The 24,780-nt window shown below is 38.9% G+C and overlaps 1 protein-coding gene across 1 annotated transcript in view; it reads right to left on the bottom strand.

The window, feature by feature from the left end:
* Nucleotides 1-24,780, bottom strand: part of LOC132215911 (alcohol dehydrogenase 1-like) — a 33,598-nt gene extending 8,818 nt beyond the window's left edge. The window contains exons 1-3 of the mRNA XM_059664879.1: nt 24,651-24,780; nt 6,651-6,752; nt 4,598-4,736 (exon numbers count right to left, since the gene is read on the bottom strand). Of these exons, the coding sequence (XP_059520862.1) occupies nt 4,598-4,736; nt 6,651-6,752; nt 24,651-24,689 (280 nt within the window). The 5' untranslated portion in view covers nt 24,690-24,780. The remainder of the gene's footprint in view (nt 1-4,597; nt 4,737-6,650; nt 6,753-24,650) is intronic.

The following is a 24,780-nucleotide window of genomic DNA, read 5'->3' on the forward strand; positions in this document are numbered from 1 at the left end:
CGTGCACAAATTTTTGTGCACCGGGCCTCTAGTCCTATATAATAAAGAGGTAATATGCAAATTGACCCCAGTGCCCTTGTGTCACAAGATGACCACTCCCACGTCATCACAAGATGGCTGCCTCCATGTTGTCACAAGATGGCTGGCATGGGAGGGCAGTTGGGGGAGATCAGGCCAGTAGGGGAGCGGTTAGGCGTCAATCAGGCTGTCAGGGGAGTGGTTAGGGGGCAATCTGGCAGGCAGTCAGGCGAGCGGTTGGGAGTCAGCAGTCCTGAATTGTGAGAGGGATCCCAGATTGGAGAGGGTACAGGCTGGGCTGAGGGACCTCCCTCCCCCTCGAGCATGAATTTTGTTCACCAGGCCTCTAGTAAGCATTATATTTACTGATAGTAAATTATTTATAGTTCATGTTATCAATTTGTTTTAATGATAATTATTACTTAAGTTAATTATTTCACTTTGGATTGGAAACAAGTCAATTTTAATGCAAATTAGACCTTTTTAATTTTTTTTTACTTTAAATCAACTTATATTTTAATTCAGAAATTTAAATACACACATTCATAGCAACTATAAAAAAATACACCTTGTTTTTTTAAAATGGCATTTTCAAGAAGGGCATTTTAGCCAAAAGCAACAGCAAAATTTACATGATTACAGTAGGCTGAATCTTCACATAATATCCTTTAAACATCAGAAGTAAAATTATCACACAACCCTCTCCTGCCATCAAATATTTCAAGCCTAATACTAGTGCTCTAATGAACAGATGTATAGCAATCTCTTTTTCTCTGAACAGCATACGCTCAGAAAAGCATAAACACCATTTTCATTTCTTCAGCATCTTTTCCCCTAGCACTCTTCTTTTAGCTCCTACAGCAATTACTCTGTTAGGTCAACCTAAGTCTAAAAAGTAAGGCTTTAGATGAGTGGCCAGTGACATAATTTCTTATTCTTTATAATAGAAAATTTGGGCATACTGTTAAACTGCAAGGCATTTGGCATATGCATACCAGTCTTCAACGTGTACTGAAATTTACTAAGCAAGGCGAGGACTCAGATTATCTTAATATTTAAAGCATCAACAATGACATTCTTTTAGAAACAAAGAAAACCAAATAAAATTTGATGTTATCATAAAATGGTTTTGCTCTAGCGCTTTTCACACACACACACACACACACACACACACACACACACTGCCTATTAAATTGTAAATCCTTGAACTTACTGAACTTCCTAATGTAACTGGGAAGATATGACTTGAACGTGTTCTGTATAAAATAGTTTACGTAGTTGAATGATAAAAGAGCACAGAAAAAAGTAATTGCAAAGATGTTTACATAACTCATTTCTCAACCTCACCCATCCTATATTACAAACACTGACTCCCATGTGCTCCTTGGGCTCCTCTGAAGCATAGAACACAGTATATGACTTGGATGATTTTTTCCATTCTCCTAAGTATGGTACATAATTAGTACCATTCTAAATGCCACAGGGAATTAGGACTTAACCTCTCCCGGAAACCCCATTGAGGAAAGCTGCGATAGACACTCGCACACCTCTTCTTCCCCAACCACTCTCCCCACGGTATCTGTTTAACTAATAGCCAACTTTGTCCTGTATTCATAACCCCAGGGGAAAATTGTTTGAAAATGCCTAACTTCAAATATTTAAATTTTAATCTTCCTCTTAAGTTATATTTTTATCTTCAGTACATACTTTTGTCAAGTTCAGTATAGAACAAGTAATGACTTTTTACTTATTTTCTATCCACAAACAACAGAAATCCTCAAAATTTTTCTGGAGATTTGGATCCAGAATTCCTAAAAAGTTTGCATAATATTAAGATACATATAAATTTTGGGTTATCCTATTCTTATAAACTGATGATGAAAGATGAATTATTTTGCTCCAAAAGGTAATGTGAATTTTGAAAACTTGCTGACTCTTAAGAGGATAAGCAAGTGGTAAAAGATGGAAAGGTTTTTGTGATATGTGCTAACTGGAAAACTCTTAAGATTCTCTTACTAAGTCATAGGAAATAATTGAAGAGAATCTCATCCACACTAAGTGAAACTCTTTTATCATACAACATAATTTGAAACAAGATTATTTTTCTTGCTAAAACGCTGGGGCAACAGTTTGTTTACCTTCTTCTGTGATTTGACCTCTTTCCTTTTAAGACAATGGTGGCAAAGATTCTAAAACAAGAACCTTTCAATCAGTTAAAAAACCTATCCCAACATATTAATATGCTTGTCATACTACACTATACTGTGATCATGGGTTGGCAAACTTGTTTTGTAAAGGGTCAGGTGGTAAACATTTTAGGCTTTGCAAATTATAGCCTCTGAAGCAACTACTCAACTCTGTCACTGTTGCACATGTATAAGATGCTATTTTTTTCTAAAATCATTAGACTGAAAATTCAGGGACATCTTGTACGTGGAAGTCAGCCGAGGAGGGAGCTATGCTGGTGCATAGCTGCTCATACTTTGTGAAACAGGCTTTCTCCAATCATGAGCCTTATTGTTATTGACGTCAGCTGATGCTGTAATTGGAGGTGGAGAGTGCACAGATGCAGCAGGGACTAGAGCATTCCAAGCCCATGAAGATGTCAAACAATAAAAAGATAAATAGCAGTAAGCAATTGTCTTACTCTGCAAAATTCAAACTGAATGCAATCAGCTATGCAAAAGAGCATGGAAATAGAGCTGCAGAGAGACAATTTGGACCTCCTCCCACGGAGTGTCTGATCAGACAGGGAGAAAATAGGAAGAACAACTTAAGATGCAAAAAAAAAAAAAAAGACCTTAAGAGGAAAACCAGCAAAATGGGCAAACTTGGAGCAGAGGCTTAAGACTTGGATTGTGGAGCAGCGCCAGAGTGGCTTATGTGTGTCAACCAAGCTTATTCAATGTCAGACAAGAATGTTTGCAAGTGAAATGAACATTGTTGATTTTACAGAAAAGGCAAAATGCTGCTTCAGTTTCATGAGGAGAGAAGGGTTGGCCATGAGAACACAAACAAAGTTAGCTCAGAAAATGCCACCAGTTTATGAGGATGATCTCACATATATAGACAGTGATTCAAAAGACAGCAGTGATACAATAGAATTCAAAGAAATTGATATGTCTGGAACTAATAGTGATGAAGAAGAGAGCAGTGATGCAACAGAGGCTGAATAAAGTGATATGCTGCATAATATCATAACACTGGTATGTAAACATTACCTGTGGCAATTACTAAATAAAAATGTGTTCTGTTTTATGTTTAAAATATTGATTTCTTAATTTTGGGTTGGAAAACTGGGGGGCATCTTATACATGGGGGCATCTTATACACAGAAAAATATGGTAGTTCTGAATTTTTTGCATCTGGGTTCTGAGCTTTATATATGGCTAGCTGTTTTTCAGAAAGTCGAAGGTAAGAAGTCATAGGCTTCTTCGGATAACTACTCAAAGTGGATGAAAACCATCTGGGTATATACACAGATCTAAAGGGAGCACGCAGTCAACTTCCACAGTCTGCACAGAGCTCCGCTCTGGACTTCCCCAGGGTGCTCAGCACTCCTCATACACCCCAAGAAGCGGCATTGCACCCCACGGTCAGTGGCCAGACCCCAATCTCACAAAGTGTCCTGGCTCAGCAGAGCAACCCCAACAAAGGCAACTTGAACCTGTGTTCAACCTTCCAAGTTTGCAAATAGACCTTTAAAATACAAAATAAAAATTGAAGATTTTTCTCTAATAACATTGAGGCTCAAAGGCAATAGAGACCTAAGTCTAAGAATTTGTGGTATAAGGCTTGTCCACTTTGATTAGTGTTCTATGCCAGGAGCATAGCAGAGTGTTACACTCAGTAGTTACTTAATAAATATTTGTTGAAAGAATGAATTAATACTGTAGTGTTAATGCTAGAATTAGTACTAATTATGAGATATATTATTGAGTAAGAGCGCAGAATTTGAGGTAAGACAACCTGTATTTCAATGCTAGCTCTGCCATTAAGTAGCTAAATCAACTGAATAAGATGATTAGCTGGCCAAAGCTTATATTTTCTCATACATAAAATAGGTATAAAATATCTATGACATCTTTGTGGTTGGAAAATGTGATATTGTAAAGCATTATCCAAAGTGTTTGGAACACGAATTGTATCCAATGTGGAAGAAGTAATTGCAAATTCTTAATGAAACTTTTATAGATGCTACAGACAATTTAAAGGATTATCATATGTGACATGTGTGTCTATCTAGAAAAAAAATTTAACCATACATAATTTTAATCTGATGATATTCCAATATCTTGTATATATTTGCAGCTTTTAGTTTAATTTGAGATGGGTAGACTAGAGATAATCTCTATGGAAATGAGTGGAGAAAATTTCTTTTTATTTGAGTTTTTTCAGATAAACACCCATTTTGAAGATTCTGAATCCTAGGCTATTTTTTATGTATGTGTGTGAATGCATTTAAATATTTTTGTTACTGTGTGATGAGTTTGGCTCTCTCAGGTGGTTTGGGGAAATGTCAGGGAGTGAGTTAGGAAAGGAGAATTTACTGGATTGGCACCATATCTTGTCCAATTACCTGGTTTCACAGAGGTTACACCTTCTCCAACACTCTCTATGATTCCAGCTCCCTCATGGCCCAAAACTGCAGGAAGAGGTACTTTGTTTCTCCCTTCTAGGATGTGCAGATCGGAACCACAGATCCCAGAAGATAGAATCTGAAAGGTGATTAAATGATTGGAGATAAAATGCTTTGTCATAAAATTGGATCTTTCAGAAAAATGCAATATTTCCCAAACTAGCAACAGAATATATTCTTTAAAACCTTGACTATATATTTGATATGTTATTGATTGCACTCTTGCAGTATAGCTATTTCAGAAAACAGACCAAAACATTTAGTTTGCCTCTGTCTTTATAATTTTATTTAGGCCTCTTTAACATCACAGTGAATTTAACATTATCATTGAAGTATTTTCTAGCTCTTTGCCAGGAAGAGCTATGTGTTCTATGGGATATGATGAAATAGACAACCCAAAATTTATGGTCTATTTTGATACCTATACTTAAATATATAGAGGAGACTCCTGGGTATCAAGGTATATATGCTTCTCTTTTGCATTGCTCTTAATGCCCTCCTCCCATCCTCAATAGAAAAAGTTAAAACATGTTATGTTTCCTATCCTGATCATGGCAACCTGTTGCATGACTTATAGCTGATATCCAAAAGGACAAGTGGAATTGCTGGATCATAAGGCAGTTCCATCTTTAATTTTTTGAGGAACTTCCATACTGTTTTCCACAAACAGCAAGTGTTGGCCAGGATATAGAGAAAATCACCTTCATTTTTGAAAGATAGTTTTGCTGGATTTTTGGTTGACAGTTTTTTCTTCAAGCACTTTGAATATGTTATCTCTCCACCCTCTGGATTTCATTGCTTCTTATATTAATTTTATTGGGGTTCTCCCATATATGATGTGTCATTTTTCTCTGGCTTCTTTTAAAACTTTGTCTTTGTCTTTGAACACAGAATTTGGCTTGATATGTCTATGATATTGTAGATCTCTGTGTTTATCCTACTTGAAATTCATTGGGCTTCTCAGATATGTAGGTTAATGTTTCAGCATATTTGGAAATGTTTTCCGCAATTAATTTTTTTAATTTTCTAGGCCCCCTTTTCTCCTTCTGGGACACTGATTATGCATATGTTGATATGCTTGGTGGGGTTCCACAGATTTCTATAAGTAGGAGCTGGGTCAGGGCAGGGAACCCTTGTTTTCTCAGCCATGACTGAGAAGAATGTCTGCCCTATTATATAACAGCATTTGGAATAACTTTATAATTGTGAAAAACCCAAGAAGTTTTTTGGTCAGTAATTACCTGTGTTGACTTTTAAAGTATTAAAAAAAGTGCATCTAAAACATTAAAAGACATTTCAGCATTTATTATATTTGCCACTTTAACAAAATGAAATAATCTCACTATTATACATATTAATACAGATCTACATGTAAATCAGAGAGACCCTTAATTATTTTTAAATAGAAAATGACACATGTGGCTTCTAAAGATAAAAAACAAAAATAAAAAACAAACAAACAAAAAAACACACAAATTTTCTTCTTAATTCCAATCATTTTAAAAATATATATTACTATATTTTCTTAGGTGTTCTAGTCATATGATTATATAATCTATAATAAAGATAACTTGTTCAACATTTCCAAATTTAAACCACTCCTTTTATTTTCTTCTATTTTTGCATACACTAAAATGACCAAAATAATCTTGAAAACAAATGATACTTGAAGACATCCCCATTTTTTTTCTGGATTTAATGAGATTGCTTACTATTTTACATTTATTATAATGTTTGATTGTCGGCTTTGATAATAGAATTTATCATGCTCAGCCACTTCTGTTTATTTCAGTAGTAGTTGTGATTGTTAAAATTTATCAAATGCCTTTTCACTATTTATATATTTAATTTGCTATTGTAATAATTTTATGAATAAATGTTTTAATATTGATTAATCTTGCAAAAAAATGACACTTGTTCTTCTAAAATTGTAAAATCATTGTAAACACAAATATCCACATGCATACCTGCAAAAAGTATCATTTATATTTACCTTAATTCGAACCTCACAAGCCTTTGGTGGATCAACTTCAAGTAGTTCAATGGACAGGGGAGCATTTGCCCTCCAGGCAATGGCTGCCCGGCATAAAATCACCTATTTAAAAAAAAATGAAAATTTACTGCCATGAAACTAAAATTAGGTGAAAAACATAGTTAAATTCACTTCTATGCTGACTGATCATTTTGGTTGTGTCACTTTGAAATGCAGATGATCTATTGCATTCAATGAAAGCAATCACATGTGTGAATAATAATTTACAATGTTGTAATGTGAAACCAGTGATATCTATATACTTATCTGTCTGTAGAAATATTAGATGAATGTTTTTCTCTCTATATGCATCTCATGTCATCCTATGATATAGCAGATAGTGTTTGTTTAAAAAATAGTTTTATCACATAAATCTGATTGATACACTTTATTCTTAGGAAATATCTTTTCTGCATTCCAAATGATACACGATGCTAATATTGGCCAACTGACCTTTGGAGCACAGTTCAGTTTTAGATTCTAAATTTCTGCATTATAATTTTTAATATTAACCATTTATTTAAAACAGATTAGAATTCATAATGCAAAGAAAATTATAAGAAATGATACAAGACAAAAATATTAATTTTCTTTGTTTAGTCAATTTCACTCATAGAACATAGAACATCTTATCTTACCTTGGTACTTAGTTCCTGTGTCTTGTAAATTATTTATTTATTTCATTTTTATTTTTAAATCTATATACAGATTAAGCTTATATATTTATTGATTGATTTCCCCACCTAAATTAATCAGTGATTGCATTTGGAGGATGATTTTAATTTTTTTTCTTTTTTTTTTTTAGCCGCCCCTACCCCCCAGTGTCTTATGTCCATTGGTTATGCTTATATGCATGCATACAAGTCCTTTGGTTGATCTCTTACCCCCCTCTCTCCTGCCCCCCAACCCTCCCCAGCCTTCCCGCCGCAGTTTGACAATCTGTTTGAGGCAGCTCTGCCTCTGTATCTATTGTTCAAAAGTTTATAATGGTCTCTATTATCCATGAATGAGTGAGATCATGTGGTATTTTTCCTTCATTGACTGGCTTATTTCACTTAGCATAATGCTCTCCAGCTCCATCCATGCCGATGCAAATGGTAAGAGTTCCTTCTTTTTTTACAGCAGCATAGTATTCCATCGTGTAGATGTACCACTGTTTTCTAATCCATTCATCTACTGATGGGCACTTAGGCTGTTTCCAGATCTTAGCTATGGTGAATTGTGCTGCTATGAACATATGGGCGCATATATCCTTTCTGATTGGTGTTTCTGGTTTCTTGGGATATATTCCTAGAAGTGGGATCACAGGGTCAAATGGGAGTTCCATTTTTAGTTTTTTTTTTTTTTTTTTTTATCTTTTTTTTTTTTTTTTAATTAAATCTTTATTGTTCAGATTATTACATTTGTTCCTCTTTTTTTCCCCCCCATAACTCCCCTCCTCCCAGTTCCCGGCCCACCCTACGCCCTCACTCCCCACCCACTGTCCTCATCCATAGGTGCATGATTTTTGTCCAGTCTCTTCCCACATCTCCCACACCCCTTTCCCCCCCAAGAATAGTCCATTCCCTTTCTATGTCCCTGATTCTATTATAATCAACAGTTCATTCTGTTCATCAGATTATTTATTCACTTGATTCTTAGATTCACTTGTTGATAGATGCATATTTGTTGTTCATAATTTGTATCTTTACCTTTTTCTTCCTCTTCCTCTTCTTAAAGGATACCTTTCAGCATTTCATATAATCCTGGTTTGGTGGTGATGAACTCCTTTAGCTTTTCCTTATCTGTGAAGCTCTTTATCTGACCTTCAATTCTGAATGATAGCTTTGCTGGATAAAGTAATCTTGGTTGTAGGTTCTTGGTATTCATCACTTTGAATATTTCTTGCCACTCCCTTCTGGCCTGCAAAGTTTCTGTTGAGAAATCAGCTGACAGTCGTATGGGTATTCCCTTGTAGGTAACTGAGTTTCTTTCTCTTGCTGTTTTTAAGATTCTCTCTTTATCTTTTGCTCTTGGCATTTTAATTATGATGTGTCTTGGTGTGGTCCTCTTTGGATTCCTTTTGTTTGGGGTTCTCCGCGCTTCTTGGACCTGTAAGTCCATTTCTTTCACCAGGTGGGGGAAGTTTTCTGTCATTATTTCTTCAAATAGGTTTTCAATATCTTGCTCTCTCTCATCTTCTGTCACCCCTATAATTCTGATGTTGGTACGCTTGAAGCTGTCCCAGAGGCTCCTTACACTATCCTCGCATTTTTGGATTCTTTTTTCATTTTGCTTTTCCGGTTGGATGTTTTTTGCTTCCTCGCAATTCAAATCATTGACTTGATTCTTGCGCTCCTCTGGTCTGCTGTCGGGCGTCTGTTTAATATTCGTTATTTCAGTCTGTGTGTGCTTAATTTCTAGTTGGTTCCCCAATATAAGATCGAGGGTCTTATTAGTTTTCGTGTAGATCTCATTAAGTTTATCGGCAGCTTCTAAACAGTTCTTGAGAGACCTTAAAAGTGTGGTTCTGAACTCTATTTCTTCCATTGACAATTTTGTCCTGTTTCTTTGTCTCCGCATTTTGTTATGCTTCTTTGGTGCACCCCCTAGTGGTCTTTGTTCGCAGTCTTATAGATAAATCTTGATTGTTGTAGCTAATTCCAGGGAGGGTTTGACCTCCAGGCCAAGTGGCTATGAGAATCAGCTGTGTCAGCAGTGAGAGAACTTCTGTCCTCTAGGGAGGTGCTAATCTAGCCTTTGCCTGAGGCTATCCGGCAAATGGTTCTGCGCTGGGCTTGGGCGGGGCGGGTCACACAGGATCAACAGGGTGGGCCGGAGAGAGCAGTTATGGCGGCTCTCAGTCCTGTCCCCAGGGGCTCTGCCTCTCTGAGTCCCAGCACCCGCTGCAAAGCTGGGAGAGAAAGCTGCACTCGCTCTGACCGAAGCCAGACAGTCCCGCTTCTCCCGTTTGAGTCTGGGTCCCTAAAGACTCGCTCGGATCTGTTGCTCAGAGTCTGCGACTCCCTCCCGATTGAAAACGCCAACCGCGCCCTCCGCCGCCAGCCCGCTCCACGCACTCCGCACCTCAGAATTTGACTTCAGCACTGCGCCTCCTCTGAGTGTCCCTATGCGTTTCTCTTTCCTCCTAGTTGTAGGACTTCCACTCAGCCAGCGTTCCTGTGGTTCTGGGTGATGTCCCTTCCGTTTTTTGGTTTCACTTTTGAAGTAGTTGTTCAAAGCGGCAAACTCCGGCGTTAACCTATGCCGCCATCTTGGTTCTCCCATTTTTAGTTTTTTGAGGAAATTCCACACTGTCTTCCATAGTGGCTGCACCAGTCTGCATTCCCACCAGCAGTGCACAAGTGTTCCTTTTTCTCCACATCCTCTCCAGCACTTGTCGTTTGTTGATTTGTTGATGATAGCCAGTCTGACAGGTGTGAGATGGTACCTCATTGTTGTTTTGATTTGCATCTCTCGGATGATTAGTGACTTTGAGCATGTTTTCATATGTCTCTTGGCTTTCTGAATGTCCTCTTTTGAAAGGTGTATATTTAGATCCTTTGCCGATTTTTTGATTGGATTGTTTATCTTCCTTTTGTTAAGTTGTATGAGTTCCCTATAAATTTTGGAGATTAGGCCCTTATCAGATATGATATTGGCAAATATGTTTCCCCACGCAGTGGATTTTCTCGTTGTTTTGTTGATGGTTTCTTTTGCTGTGCAGAAGCTTTTTATTTTGATATAGTTCCATTTGTTCATTTTCTCTTTAGTTTCAGGTGCCCTAGGAGCTGTATCAGTGAAGAAATTGCTTCGGCATATGTCTGAGATTTTGTTGCCTTTGGATTCTTCTAGAATTTTTATGGTTTCCTGTCGTACATTTAAGTCCTTTATCCATTTTGAGTTTATTTTTGTGTATGGTGTAAGTTGGTGGTCTAGTTTCATTTTCTTGCATATATCTGTCCAATTTTCCCAACACCATTTATTGAAGAGACTATCTTTTTTTTTTTTTAGTTAAGATATTACAAATGTGTCCTCATCCCCCCCATTAACCCCCAACCTCCCCCCCACACACAAACTCATGCTCCCATCCCCCTGTTGTCCATGTCCATTGGTTTGGCTTATATACATGTATACAAGTCCTTCAGTTGATCTCTTCCCCTTACCCCCGCCCTCCCCTACTTTCCTTCTGGGGATTGATAGCCTGATCGCTGTTTCTTAGTCTTTGGGTCTGTCCCTTTTCATCAGTCTATGTTGTTCTCTATAATCCACAAATGAGTGAGATCATGTGGTATTTATCTTTCTCTGACTGGCTTATTTCACTTAGCATAATGCTCTCCAGTTCCATCCATGCTGTTGCAAATGGCAAGAGTTCCTTTTTTTTTTTTTACCGCAGCATAGTATTCCATTGTGTATATGTACCACAGTTTTCTAATCCACTCATCTGCTGATGGGCACTTAGGCTCTTTCCAAATCTTAGCTATGGTGAATTGTGCTGCTATGAACATAGGGGTGCATATATCCTTTCTGACTGGCATTTCTGGTTTCTTGGGATATATTCCTAGAACTGGGATCACTGGGTCAAATGGGAGTTCCATTTTTAGTCTTCTGAGGTAGCTCCATACTGTTCTCCACAGTGGCTGCACCAGTCTGCATTCCCACCAGCAGTGCAGAAGGGTTCCTTTTCCTCCACATCCTCTCCAACACTTGTTGTTTGTTGATTTGTTGATGATAGCCATTCTGACAGGTGTGAGATGATAACGCATTGTCGACCCCATTGTATGTTGTTGTCTCCTTTGTCAAATATTAATTGAGCATATTGGTTCGGGCCGATTTCTGGGCTCTCTATTCTATTCCATTGATCTATATGCCTGTTCTTGTGCCAGTACCAGGCAGTTTTGAGAACAGTGGCTTTGTAATACATCTTGATATCTGGTATTGAGATCCCACCTACTTTGTTCTTTCTCAGGATTGCTGCAGCAATTCGGGGTCTTTTTTTATTCCAAATGAATTTTTGGAGAGTTCATTCTAGATCTGTGAAGTATGCCATTGCTATTTTAATGGGAAGTGCGTTGAATTTATAGATTGCTTTGGGTAGTATGGACATTTTAATGATGTTGATTCTACCAGTCCATGAACACGGTATGTTCTTCCATCTGTTTATGTCTTCCTCTATCTCTTTTCTCAACGTCCTGTAGTTTTCTGAGTAGAGGTCTTTTACCTCTTTAGTTAAGTTTATTCCTAGGTAGCTTAATTTTTTTGGTGCAATGGTAAATCTAATTGTTTTTATAATCTCTCTTTCTGAAAGTTCACTATTGGTGTATAGAAATGCCTCAGATTTCTTGGGGTTAATTTTGTATCCTGCTACATTGCCAAATTCCTGTATTAAGTCTAGTAGTTTTATGATGGAGTCTTTAGGGTTTTGTATGTATAATATCATGTCGTCTGCGTATAAGGATAGTTTTACCTCCTCTTTTCCAATTTGGATGCCTTTTATTTCTTCTTCTTGCCTAATTGCAATGGCTAACACTTCCAGTACTATGTTGAACAGGAGTGGTGAGAGGGGGCATCCCTGTCTTGTTCCTGTTCTTAGGGGAAATGGTGTTAGTTTTTGTCCATTGAGTATGATGTTGGCTGTGGGCCTGTCATATATGGCTTTTATTATGTTGAGGTATGATCCTTCTACTCCCACCTTCCTGAGAGTTTTTATCAAAAATGGGTGTTGGATTTTGTCAAATGCTTTTTCTGCATTAATTGATATGACCATGTGGTTTTTTTCTTTCAATTTGTTTATGTGATGTATCACGTTTATTGATTTGCGGATATTGTACCATCCTTGCATCCCTGGGATAAATCCTACTTGGTCATGGTGTATGATCTTTCTGATGTACTGCTGGATCTGATTTGCTAAGATTTTGTTGAGGATTTTGGCATCTATGTTCATGAGGGATATTGGCCTGTAATTCTCTTTCATTGTGTTGTCTTTACCTGGTTTTGGTATTAGGGTGATGCTGGCTTCATAGAATGAGCTTGGAAGTGTTCCTTCCTCTTGAATTTTTTGTAGTAGTCTGAGGACGATAGGTTTTAGTTCTTCCTTGAATGTTTTGTAAAACTCCCTTGTGAAGCCGTCTGGTCCTGGGCTTTTGTTTGCTGGAAGCTTTTTGATGACTGCTTCAATTTCTTCCATAGTTATTGGCCTGTTGAGATTTTTAGATTCTTCCTGATTGAGTTTTGGAATGTTGTATTTTTCTAGGAATTTGTCCATTTCCTCCAGGTTGTCTAGTTTGTTGGAGTAGAGCTGTCCATAGTATTTTTTAACAATCATTTGTATTTCTGTGGGGTCTGTTGTTATTTCGCCTCTATCATTTCTGATTTTGTTTATTTGGGTCCTCTCTCTTTGCTTCTTGGTGAGTCTGGCTAGAGGTTTGTCGATCTTGTTTATCCTTTCAAAGAACCAGCTCTTGGTTTCATTGATTTTCTGTATTGTTTTTTTGGTCTCTATGTCATTTATTTCTGCTCTAATCTTTATTATCTCCTTCCTTCTGCTCACTCTGGGGTTTTCTTGTTGCTCTATTTCTAATTTTTTGAGTTGTAGAGTTAGATGATTTACTACCACTTTTTGTGTGTGTTTTTTGAGGTAGGCCTGTAGGGCTATAAACTTCCCTTTCAGATCTGCTTTCATTGTGTCCCAAAGGTTTTGGATTGTTGTGTTTTCATTGTCATTAGTTTCCAGGATGTTTTTAATTTCTTCTTTGATCTCATTGGTAACCCATTCAATATTTAATAACATGCTATTCAGCTTCCAAGTGTTTGAGTATTTTGGATTGTTTTTATTGTAGTTTAATTCTAATATTATCCCATCGTGGTCTGAGAAGATGCTTGGTATGATTTCAATCTTGTTGAATTTGGGGAGACTTTGTTTGTGACCCAATATGTGGTCTATTTTTGAATCTGTCCCATGAGCCTTTGAGTAGAATGTATATTCTGTGGCATTGGGGTGAAGTGTTCTGTAGATGTCAATTAAGTCCATCTGATCTAGTGAGTCATTTAGGATTGCTGTTTCTTTGCTAATTGTTTGTCTAGAGGATTTATCCAGTGGTGTCAGTGGTGTATTAAAGTCCCCTACTATGATTGTATTGTTGTTGATCTCTCCTTTGATATCTTCCAGGAGTTTTTTTTATGAATTTGGGTGCTCCTGCATTGGGTGCATATATGTTTACCAGGGTTATATCTTCTTGTTGTATTGATCCCTTTAGTATTATGAAGTGGCCTTCCTTATCTCTTGTTATGGCCTTCACTTTGAGGTCTATTTTGTCCGATATAAGTATTGCTACCCCAGCTTTCTTTTCCTTTCCATTTGCCTGAAAGATATTTTTCCATCCCTTCACTTTCAGTCTGTGTGAGTCCCTTCTAATGAGGTGGGTCTCTTGTAGACAGCAGATGTATGGGTCATGTTTTTTTATCCATTCAGCCACTCGATGTCTTTTGGTTGGAGCATTTAGTCTGTTTACGTTTCAAGTTATTATTGAAAGGTACTTGTTTGTAGCCATTTCTTTTTTTGTGTGTATGACTGTTTTCTTTCTGAACTTTTTATTTATTCTTTTCACACCAGTCCCTTTAGCATTTCTTACATTGCTGGCTTGGTGGTGATAAACTCCCTTAGCCCTTTTTTTGTCTGTGAAGCTTCTTATTTCCCCTTCAATTTTGAATGATAGCCTTGCTGGATAGAGTATTCTTGGATTCAGTCCTTTGCTTTGCTTCACTTTGTAAATTTCAGTCCATTCTTTTCTGGCCTGATGTGTTTCTGTTGAGAAATCATTTGATAATCTAATGGGAGATCCCTTGTATATAACTTTCCATCTCTCTCTTGCAGCCTGTAAGATTCTCTCTTTGTCCTGAACATTTGCCATGGTAATTATGATGTGTCTTGGTGTGGGTGTTTTTGGGTTCACCTTGTTTGGGACTCTGTGCTTGTGTGACTTTTTTCTTCCCCACCTCAGGGAAGTTTTCTGATATTATTTCTTCGAATAGGTTTTCTAATCCTTGTTCATCTTTCTGTTTTCTGGCACCCCTATTATTCGTATGTTGTTTCGTTTCATGTTGTCCTAAAGCTCCCTTAGGCTCTCCTCCTGTCTTTTAACTTTTTTCTCCAATTGCAGTACAGTTTGGGTGTGTTTTGCTTCCTTGTCTTCTAATTCACTAATTTGGTCCTCCGCTTCTCCTAGTCTACTGTTGATACTTTCCATGGTGTTTTTTATTGCAGCTATATAGCTCTTCATTTATTCTTGGTCTTACTTAAGTTGTTGACTTTTTCATCTGTTTCTTCTAGCTTTTTGCATATGTTATTGATTTTTTCCTCCATCCGGTTTATGCACACTAGGACCGTTACTCTGAATTCTTTTTCTGCCATGTTGCATGCCTCTGTATCCCTTAGCTGCTTTTCTGGCGAGTCCTCCTTTTCTTTCCTTTGGGGGTTTCTTTGTCTACCCATGTTTGACCTCACTGACATATCTAGACGTTGAGTCGTTCAGTGGCTGCTCCCTGGGTGGCAGTAGCTCCTTGGACTGTGGTTGCTCTTCAGGCAGTTGTGGTAGCAGCTGCTCCTCAGTTGGAAGCAGCTCCTCTGGTGGGTGCTGTTCACAGCTGTGGTGGCTCTTCTGGCTGATGGGGGGAGGTTTCACGTACAGCTGCTGTTCCTCAGACAGAGGGTGTGATGCTCAGGAGGCTGCTGTTGCTTGGATATGCTGCGTTGATTTAAAGGCACAAAATACGCAAATGGAACGAGCAGCTGAAGCTAGTAACACTCACACCGAATTGGCGAAATTGCTCAGCTGGTGAGAGGGTTTGCAGCCGGGAAGAGCAGAACTCCCCTGGTAAGGTAAAAAAAAACCAGGGATTTGGGCAGGAAAGTTTGCCAGACCTCTGAGCCCAGAGAGTCGGAGGGAGACCGCGTGGCAGACAGCCGCGTCCCTTGGGACAGGCACAGCCCCTGACGGGGGAAAGGAGAACCGCGGGATTCCTGGCGCCGCCAGGAAAATTGAGAGCTGGGTTCTGTGATCACGGAGGACTGAGCCTAAAGGGGGCAGCCTGAAGAGCTGACCTGACCATGCAGTCCCGGTAAGAGAAGAAGCTTACAGAAACCAAGCCTTCCCCGTTTCCGCGGCCAGCATTTGTTTGTTTGTTTTCACTGAATCCTGTTCATGGGACATTTCGGATACAGACACTCACCTGTGCTGAAGAGAGGGAGAGTGTGCTGGGGAGTGGAATCTGGGGAGAGACTGGGGAAAGAGGGGGAGCCGGGAGAGGTGGTAGTGAATTGAGTGCTGAGACACCCCAGAGCCCGGGACTGGGGCAGCCACCCGCTCCTGAGAGGGAGTCTCCTCCCCCCAGCCCCCAGGCAAGGAGCACAGCCACACCCAGATTCCACCCTGTACGAGATCAAGGATTAAGATAACCTGATCAGTCCCTGGGAGTTAACAGGGTCTGGCCTATAGGGGGATTTTCAATCCCAGCAACAACATAGCGCCGGTAACTAACTATTACGCAGTCAGCTCTGGGCAGTGAACTTCCACTGGACAGAGAGGCCCTATAGCCTCAGAGGCCAACCCCAGAACACTGCCACCCAGAGGCTGACCCACAAACTGACTCTTTGCTAAACACAAAATAAGGCAGTCTGGGAAATAAATGCGGCATGCTTTAAAATAAGGACTGTGGTTTACAACACAGAGGAACAGTATATCGCAGGGAAACTCAACACTCTCCTGAATACCTGGAAGGTCTAAGGCGAGCCACACTGAAGAATAGAAGAAACGAAGGACCTTCACTACTGCAATTTTTTTTCTTTTTTCACTTTTTAACTAAGAAACCAATTTTTTTTTCATTCTTTTTTTTTCTGTTCTTTTTTTTTTCTTTTCTTTCTTTTCTTCTTTTTCCATCACCTGATTTTACCCTTTTAATTACTACCTTCTTATTTTAAACCAGTATTATTACTGCTACCATTTTACCATTTTTTAAAGTGCCATTTTATTTTTTCTTTATTTTATTTTGGGATTAGTGTTCACCATTCTATTTTCATCGTTATATTATTGGTTGTTTCTAGTTTGCATTCATATCCAGGGAGCTGTTGCTGGAATTTGTTGGGATTAATGGCTGTTCTATAGGAGTATTCTCCTCATATAAAAAGTCTCTTCCCTCTTCCACTTCATTCTCTCTTTTCGCTCTATTTTTTTTTCTTTCTTTTTTTTTTTTCTTTTCTTTTCTCGCTTTTATTTTCCCCCTTCCTTTTTCCCAATTTCATTTTTGCACTCCCTTTTTTTGGTCCCTACTTTTCTTTTCCTTTTTCTCTTTTATCTTTTTCTCTTCCTTCTTCCTTATCCCCTAATTCTCTTAATTCAGGTGGTCACCTTTAATTGGGGTTATTAATATCGTGAATATATTTGTGTATAGTGCCTGGTACGTGGTGCCTTGTTGTGTTGTATTTTGTGCCTTTAAATCAACGCAGCAGATCCAAGCAACAGCAACCTCCTGAGCACCTCATCCTCTGCTGAGGAACAGCAGCTGTACGTGAAACCTCGCCCCACCAGCCGGAAGAGCCACCACAGCTGTGAACAGCACCCACCAGAGGAGCTGCTGCCAACTGAAGAGCAGCTGCTACCACAACCGCCCGAAGAGCAACCACAGACCAAGGAGTCACTGCCACCAAGGGAGCAACCACTGAACAACTCAACGTCTAGATATGTCAGTGAGATCAAACATGGGTAGACAAAGAAACCCCCAAAGGAAAGAGAAGGAGGACTCTCCAGAAAAGCAGCTAAGTAATACAGAGGCATGCAACATGACAGATAAAGAATTCAGAATAAGGATCCTAGAGTGCATAAACCGGATGGAGGAAAAAATCGACAACCTCTGCAAGAAGCAAGAAGAAACAGATGAAAAAATCGATAACATATGGAAGAAGCTAGAAGAAACAGATGAAAAAATCGATAACATATGGAAGAAGCTAGAAGAAACAGATGAAAAAATCAACAACCTAAGTAAGACCCAAGAAGAAATGAAGAGTGATATAGCTGCAATGAAAAACTCCATTGAAAGTATCAACAGTAGACTAGGAGAAGCGGAGGACCGAATAAGTGAATTAGAAGACAAGGAAGCAAAACACACCCAAAATGTACTGCAATTGGAGAAAAAAATTAAAAGACAGGAGGAGAGCCTAAGGGAGCTTTGGGACAACATGAAACGAAACAACATACGAATAATAGGAGTACTAGAACAACAGAAAGATGAACAAGGATTAGAAAACCTACTCGAAGAAATAATATCAGAAAACTTTCCTGAGGTGGGGAAGAAAAAAGTCACACAAGCCCAGAGAGTCCCAAACAAGGTGAACCCGAAAAGACCCACACCAAGACACATCATAATCACCATGGCAAATGTTCAGGACAAAGAGAGAATCTTACAGGCTGCAAGAGAGAGACGGAAAGTTACATACAAGGGATCTCCCATAAGATTGTCAAATGACTTCTCAACAGAAACACATCAGGCCAGAAAAGAATGGACTGAAATTTACAAAGTGATGCAAAGCAAAGGACTGAATCCAAGAATACTCTATCCAGCAAGGCTATCATTCAAACTTGAAGGGGAAATAAGAAGCTTCACAGACAAAAAAAGACTAAGGGAGTTTGTCACCACCAAGCCAGCAATGCAAGGAATGCTAAAGGGACTGGTATAAAAAGAAGAAATAAAAAGCTCAGAAAGAAAACAGCCACACACACACACAAAAAGAAATGGCTACAAACAAGTACCTTTCAATAATAACTTTAAACGTAAACGGACTAAATGCTCCAACCAAAAGACATCGAGTGGCTGAATGGATAAAAAAACATGACCCATACATCTGCTGTCTACAAGAAACCCACCTCATTAGAAGGGACTCACACAGACTGAAAGTGAAAGGATGGAAAAATATCTTTCAGGCAAATGGAAAGGAAAAGAAAGCTGGGGTAGCAATACTTATATCGGACAAAATAGACCTCAAAGTGAAGGCCTTAACAAGAGATAAGGAAGGCCACTTCATAATACTAAAGGGATCAATACAACAAGAAGATATAACCCTGGTAAACATATATGCACCCAATGTAGGAGCACCCAAATTCATAAAAAAACTCCTGGAAAATATCAAAGGAGAGATCGACAACAATACAATCATAGTAGGGGACTTTAATACACCATTGACAGCACTGGATAAGTCCTATAGACAAACAATCAGCAAAGATACAGCAATCCTAAATGACTCACTAGATCAGATGGACTTAATAGACATCTTCAGAACACTTCACCCCAAAGCCAGAGAATATACGTTCTTCTCAGGTGCTCATGGGACATATTCAAAAATAGACCACATATTGGGTCACAAGCAAAGTATCCCCAAATTCAAGAAGATTGAAATCATAAAAAGCGTCTTCGCAGACCACGATGGCATAATATTAGAAATAAACTACAATAAAAACAACCCAAAATACTCAAACACCTGGAAGCTGAATAGCATGCTACTAAATATTGATTGGGTTACCAATGAGATCAAAGAAGAAATTAAAAACATCCTGGAAACTAATGACAATGAAAACACAACAATCCAAAACCTATGGGACACATTGAAAGCAGTCCTGAGAGGGAAGTTTATAGCTCTACAGGCCTATCTCAAAAAACAAGAAAAAATGGTAGTAAATCATCTAACTCTACAACTCAAAGAATTAGAAAGAGAGCAACAAGAAAACCCCAGAGTGAGCAGAAGGAAGGAGATAATAAAGATTAGAGCAGAAATAAATGACATAGAGACCAAAAAAACAATACAGAAAATCAATGAAACCAAGAGCTGGTTCTTTGAAAGGATAAACAAGATTGATAAACCTCTAGCCAGACTCACCAAGAAGCAGAGAGAGAGGACCCAAATAAATAAAATCAGAAACGATAGAGGCGAAATAACAACAGACCCCACAGAAATACAAATGATTGTTAAAAAATACTATGGACAGCTTTACTCCAACAAACTAGACAACCTGGAGGAAATGGACAAATTCCTAGAAAAATACAGCATTCCAAAACTCAATCAGGAAGAATCTAAAAATCTCAACAGGCCAATAACTATGGAAGAAATTGAAGCAGTCATCAAAAAGCTTCCATCAAACAAAAGCCCAGGACCAGACGGCTTCACAGGGGAGTTTTACCAAACATTCAAGGAAGAACTAAAACCTATCGTCCTCAGACTACTACAAAAAATTCAAGAGGAAGGAACACTTCCAAGCTCATTCTATGAAGCCAGCATCACCCTAATACCAAAACCAGGTAAAGACAACACAATGAAAGAGAATTACAGGCCAATATCCCTCATGAACATAGATGCCAAAATCCTCAACAAAATCTTAGCAAATCGGATCCAGCAGTACATCAGAAAGATCATACACCATGACCAAGTAGGATTTATCCCAGGGATGCAAGGATGGTACAATATCCGCAAATCAATAAACGTGATACATCACATAAACAAATTGAAAGAAAAAAACCACATGGTCATATCAATTGATGCAGAAAAAGCATTTGACAAAATTCAACACCCATTTTTGATAAAAACTCTCAGCAAGGTGGGAGTAGAAGGATCATACCTCAACATAATAAAAGCCATATATGACAGGCCCACAGCCAACATCATACTCAACGGACAAAAACTAACACCATTTCCCCTAAGAACAGGAACAAGACAGGGATGCCCCCTCTCACCACTCCTGTTCAACATAGTACTGGAAGTGTTAGCCATTGCAATTCGGCAAGAAGAAGAAATAAAAGGCATCCAAATTGGAAAAGAGGAAGTAAAACTGTCCTTATTTGCAGACGACATGATATTATACATACAAAACCCTAGAGATTCCATCAAAAAGCTACTAGACTTAATACATGAATTTGGCAATGTAGCAGGATACAAAATTAACCCCAAGAAATCTGAGGCATTTCTATACACCAATAGTGAACTTTCAGAAAGAGAGATTATAAAAACAATCCCGTTTACCATTGCACCGAAAAAACTAAGCTACCTAGGAATAAACTTAACTAAAGAGGTAAAAGACCTCTACTCAGAAAACTACAGGACGTTGAAAAAAGACATAGAGGAAGACATAAACAGATGGAAGAACATACCGTGTTCATGGATTGGTAGAATCAACATCATCAAAATGTCCATACTACCCAAAACAATCTATAAATTCAACGCACTTCCCATTAAAGTACCAACAGCATACTTCAGAGATCTAGAACGAACTTTCCAAAAATTCATCTGGAATAAAAAAAGACCCCGAATAGCTGCAGCAATCCTGAAAAAGAACAAAGTAGGTGGGATCTCAATACCAGATATCAAGTTGTATTACAAAGCCACTGTTCTCAAAACTGCCTGGTACTGGCACAAGAACAGGCATATAGATCAATGGAATAGAATAGAGAGCCCAGAAATCGGCCCGAACCAATATGCTCAATTAATATTTGACAAAGGAGGCAAGAACATACAATGGAGCCAAGATAGTCTCTTCAATAAATGGTGCTGGGAAAATTGGACAGATATATGCAAGAAAATGAAACTAGACCACCAACTTACACCATACACAAAAATAAACTCAAAATGGATAAAGGACTTAAATGTACGACAGGATACCATAAAAATTCTAGAAGAATCCAAAGGCAAGAAAATCTCAGACATATGCCGAAGCAATTTCTTCACTGATACAGCTCCTAGGGCACTTGAAACTAAAGAAAAAATGAACAAATGGGACTACATTAAAATTAAAAGCTTCTGCACAGCAAAAGAAACCATCAACAAAACAACGAGAAAACCCACTGTGTGGGAAAACATATTTGCCAATGACATATCTGATAAGGGCCTAATCTCCAAAATTTATAGGGAACTCATACAACTTAACAAAAGAAAGATAAACAATCCAATCAAAAAATGGGCAAAGGACCTAAATAGACACCTTTCAAAAGAGGACATTCAGAAAGCCAAGAGACATATGAAAACATGCTCAAAGTCACTAATCATCCGAGAGATGCAAATCAAAACAGCAATGAGGTACCATCTCACACCTGTCAGACTGGCTATCATCAACAAATCAACAAACGACAAGTGCTGGAGAGGATGTGGAGAAAAAGGAACACTTGTGCACTGCTGGTGGGAATGCAGACTGGTCCAGCCACTATGGAAGACAGTATGGAGTTTCCTTAAAAAACTGAAAATGGAACTCCCATTTGACCCTGTGATCCCACTTCTAGGAATATATCCCAAGAAACCAGAAACACCAATCAGAAAGGATATATGCACCCCTATGTTCATAGCAGCACAATTCACCATAGCTAAGATCTGGAAACAGCCTAAGTGCCCATCAGTAGATGAATGGATTAGAAAACAGTGGTACATCTACACGATGGAATACTATGCTGCTGTAAAAAAGAAGGAACTCTTACCATTTGCAACGTCATGGATGGAACTGGAGAGCATTATGCTAAGTGAAATAAGCCAGTCAATAAAGGAAAAATACCACATGATCTCACTCATTCGTGGACAATAGAGACCATTATAAACTTTTGAACAATAATAGATACAGAGGCAGAGCTGCCTCAAACAGATTGTCGAGCTGCAGCGGGAAGGCCGGGGAGGGTTGGGGGGCAGGAGGTAGGGGGGTAAGAGATCAACTAAAGGACTTGTATGCATGCATATAAGCATAACCAATGGACATAAGACACTGGGTGATAGGGGAGGCTAGGGGACTGTCTAGGGCGGGGGGATAAAATGGATACATATGTAATACCCTTTGTAATACTTTAAGCAATAAAAAAAAAAAGGCACAAAATACAACACCACAAGGCACCACGTACCAGGCACTAAACATAAATATATTCACGATATTAATAACCCCACATAAAGGGGACCACCCGAATTAAGAGAATTAGGGGATAAGGAAGAAAGAAGAGAAAAAGATAAAAGAGAAAAAAGAAAAGAAACGAAAAGTGGGGGGGAGGGGGAATGGAGTGAAAAAATGAAATTGGGAAAAAGGACGGGGCGGGGGGGGAAGAAAGAAAAAAGAAAAAAAAAAGAGCCAAAAGAGAGACTGAAGTAGAAGAAGGGAACAGACTATTTATATGAGGAGAAAACTTCTATAGAACCACCACTAATCCCAACAAATTTCAGCAACAGTTCCCTGGAGATGAATGCAAACTGGAAACAACCAATAATATCAAGAGAGGCAAGGGAAAACAGAAGCACAAAAGTAACGGGGGGTGGGGCGGGGTGAGGGAGGGGAAAAACCAGCAGAAAAAAAGAAAAAGACAAATAGCCTCACATCAGTCCTAAAACACACACACACACACACTCACAGACACAAAACAAACAAACAAACAATCAACAACAACAACAAAAATATACTCAACAATCAAGCAAACAGCAACAAAACAATAGAAAGATAAAAGAAGAAGAAAAAATTTTGGATAGTGAAGAAAGATAAGGGATATGTGTATAAGGACTTAGAGCAGTGGATTGGAAATAGGACATATAAGTAGGGTGAAATTTTTACAGGAGGTAAACAGAAGGAATAGGGAAAATCTAAAGCAGGAATAGAGTAAGAGAAACAGGACAACAAAAGGGGAAAAGTGAGGGAGAGGGTTTTAGCATAGAGGTAAAATTGAGGTAGGGAAAATTGATGCTAAAGGAACGATGAAAATAGAATGGAGAACACTAATCCCAAAATAAAATAAAGAGAAAATAAAATGGCACTTTAAAAAATGGTAAAATGGTAGCAGTAATAATCCTGGTTAAAAATAAAAATGTAGTAATTAAAAGGGTAAAATCAGGTGATGGAAAAAGAAGAAAAAAAAATTGGTTTTTAGTTAAAAGGTGAAAAAAGAAAAAAAAAATTTGCAGTAGTGAAGATCCTTAGGTTCTTCTACTCATCAGTCTGGCTCGCTTTAGTCCTATCCAGAGCTGGTTCTTTAATCGTTACCTTGCTCTGTGTTGTTGCTGGGATTGAAAATCCCTCTATAGGCCAGACCCTGTTAACTCCCAGGGACTGATCAGATTATTTTAATCCTTGATCTCGTTCAGGGTGGAATCTGGGTGTGGCTGTGCTCCTTGCCTAGGGGCTAGGTAGAGGAGTCCCACCCTCCAGAGAGAATGGCTGCCCCAGTCCTGGGCTCAGGGGTGTCTCAGCACTCAATTCGCTGCCACCGCTCCCGGGCCCCCCTCTCTCCTCAGTCTCTCCCCAGATTCCACTTGTCTGCACCTTCTCCCTCTCTTCAGCACAGGTGAGTGTCTGTATCCGAAATGTTTTATGAACAGGATTCAGTAAAAACAAACAAACAAACGCCGGCTGCGGAAACGGGGAAGGCTTGGTTTCTGTAAGCTTCTTCTCTTACCGGGACTGCATGGTCTGGTCAGCTCTTCAGGCTGCCCCCTTTAGGCTCAGTCCTCCGTGATCACAGAACCCAGATCTCAAATCCCCTGGTGCCAGGAATCCCACGGTTCTCCTTTCCCCCGTCAGGGGCTGTGCCTGTCCCAAGGGACTTGGCTGTCTGCCACACGGTCTCCCTCCGACCCTCTGGGCTCAGAGGTCTGGCAAACTTTCCTGCCCAAATCCCTGGTTTTTTACCTTTCCAGGGGAGTTCTGCCCTTCCCGGCTGCAAACTGTCTCACCAGCTGAGTCTGATTTTAATTTTATAAAAGATTACTTTACTTTACAGAAAGAGTAAGATGTTTCTTTAAATAATAGCAGTTCTTATTTTATCACAGTTATGATCTTGTTTCTTAAAATTTGACTTACAAATTACCTGGAATACTTGCACTGTGTAAAGCATGGTGCACACATATTCCATGACAACTTCAATGCAGCATTAGATATTGGGTTTTACCTACTAATAGGATCATACACATTTCAAGAGAAAACCATGACTTACTTTGTTAGCTGTGTCTGTGGAGAGTTCAGTTTGCTCCATTACTCTCTCTGGCTGATGCAGGAGTGCAAACTCCTCTGACTCTTCTCACCAATTTAGACTGAGTATTTCACCCCTCAGGGTGACTCATCAC

The sequence above is a fragment of the Myotis daubentonii genome, chromosome 1 (assembly GCF_963259705.1).
Source record: "Myotis daubentonii chromosome 1, mMyoDau2.1, whole genome shotgun sequence".
Classification (NCBI taxonomy): Eukaryota; Metazoa; Chordata; class Mammalia; order Chiroptera; family Vespertilionidae; genus Myotis; species Myotis daubentonii.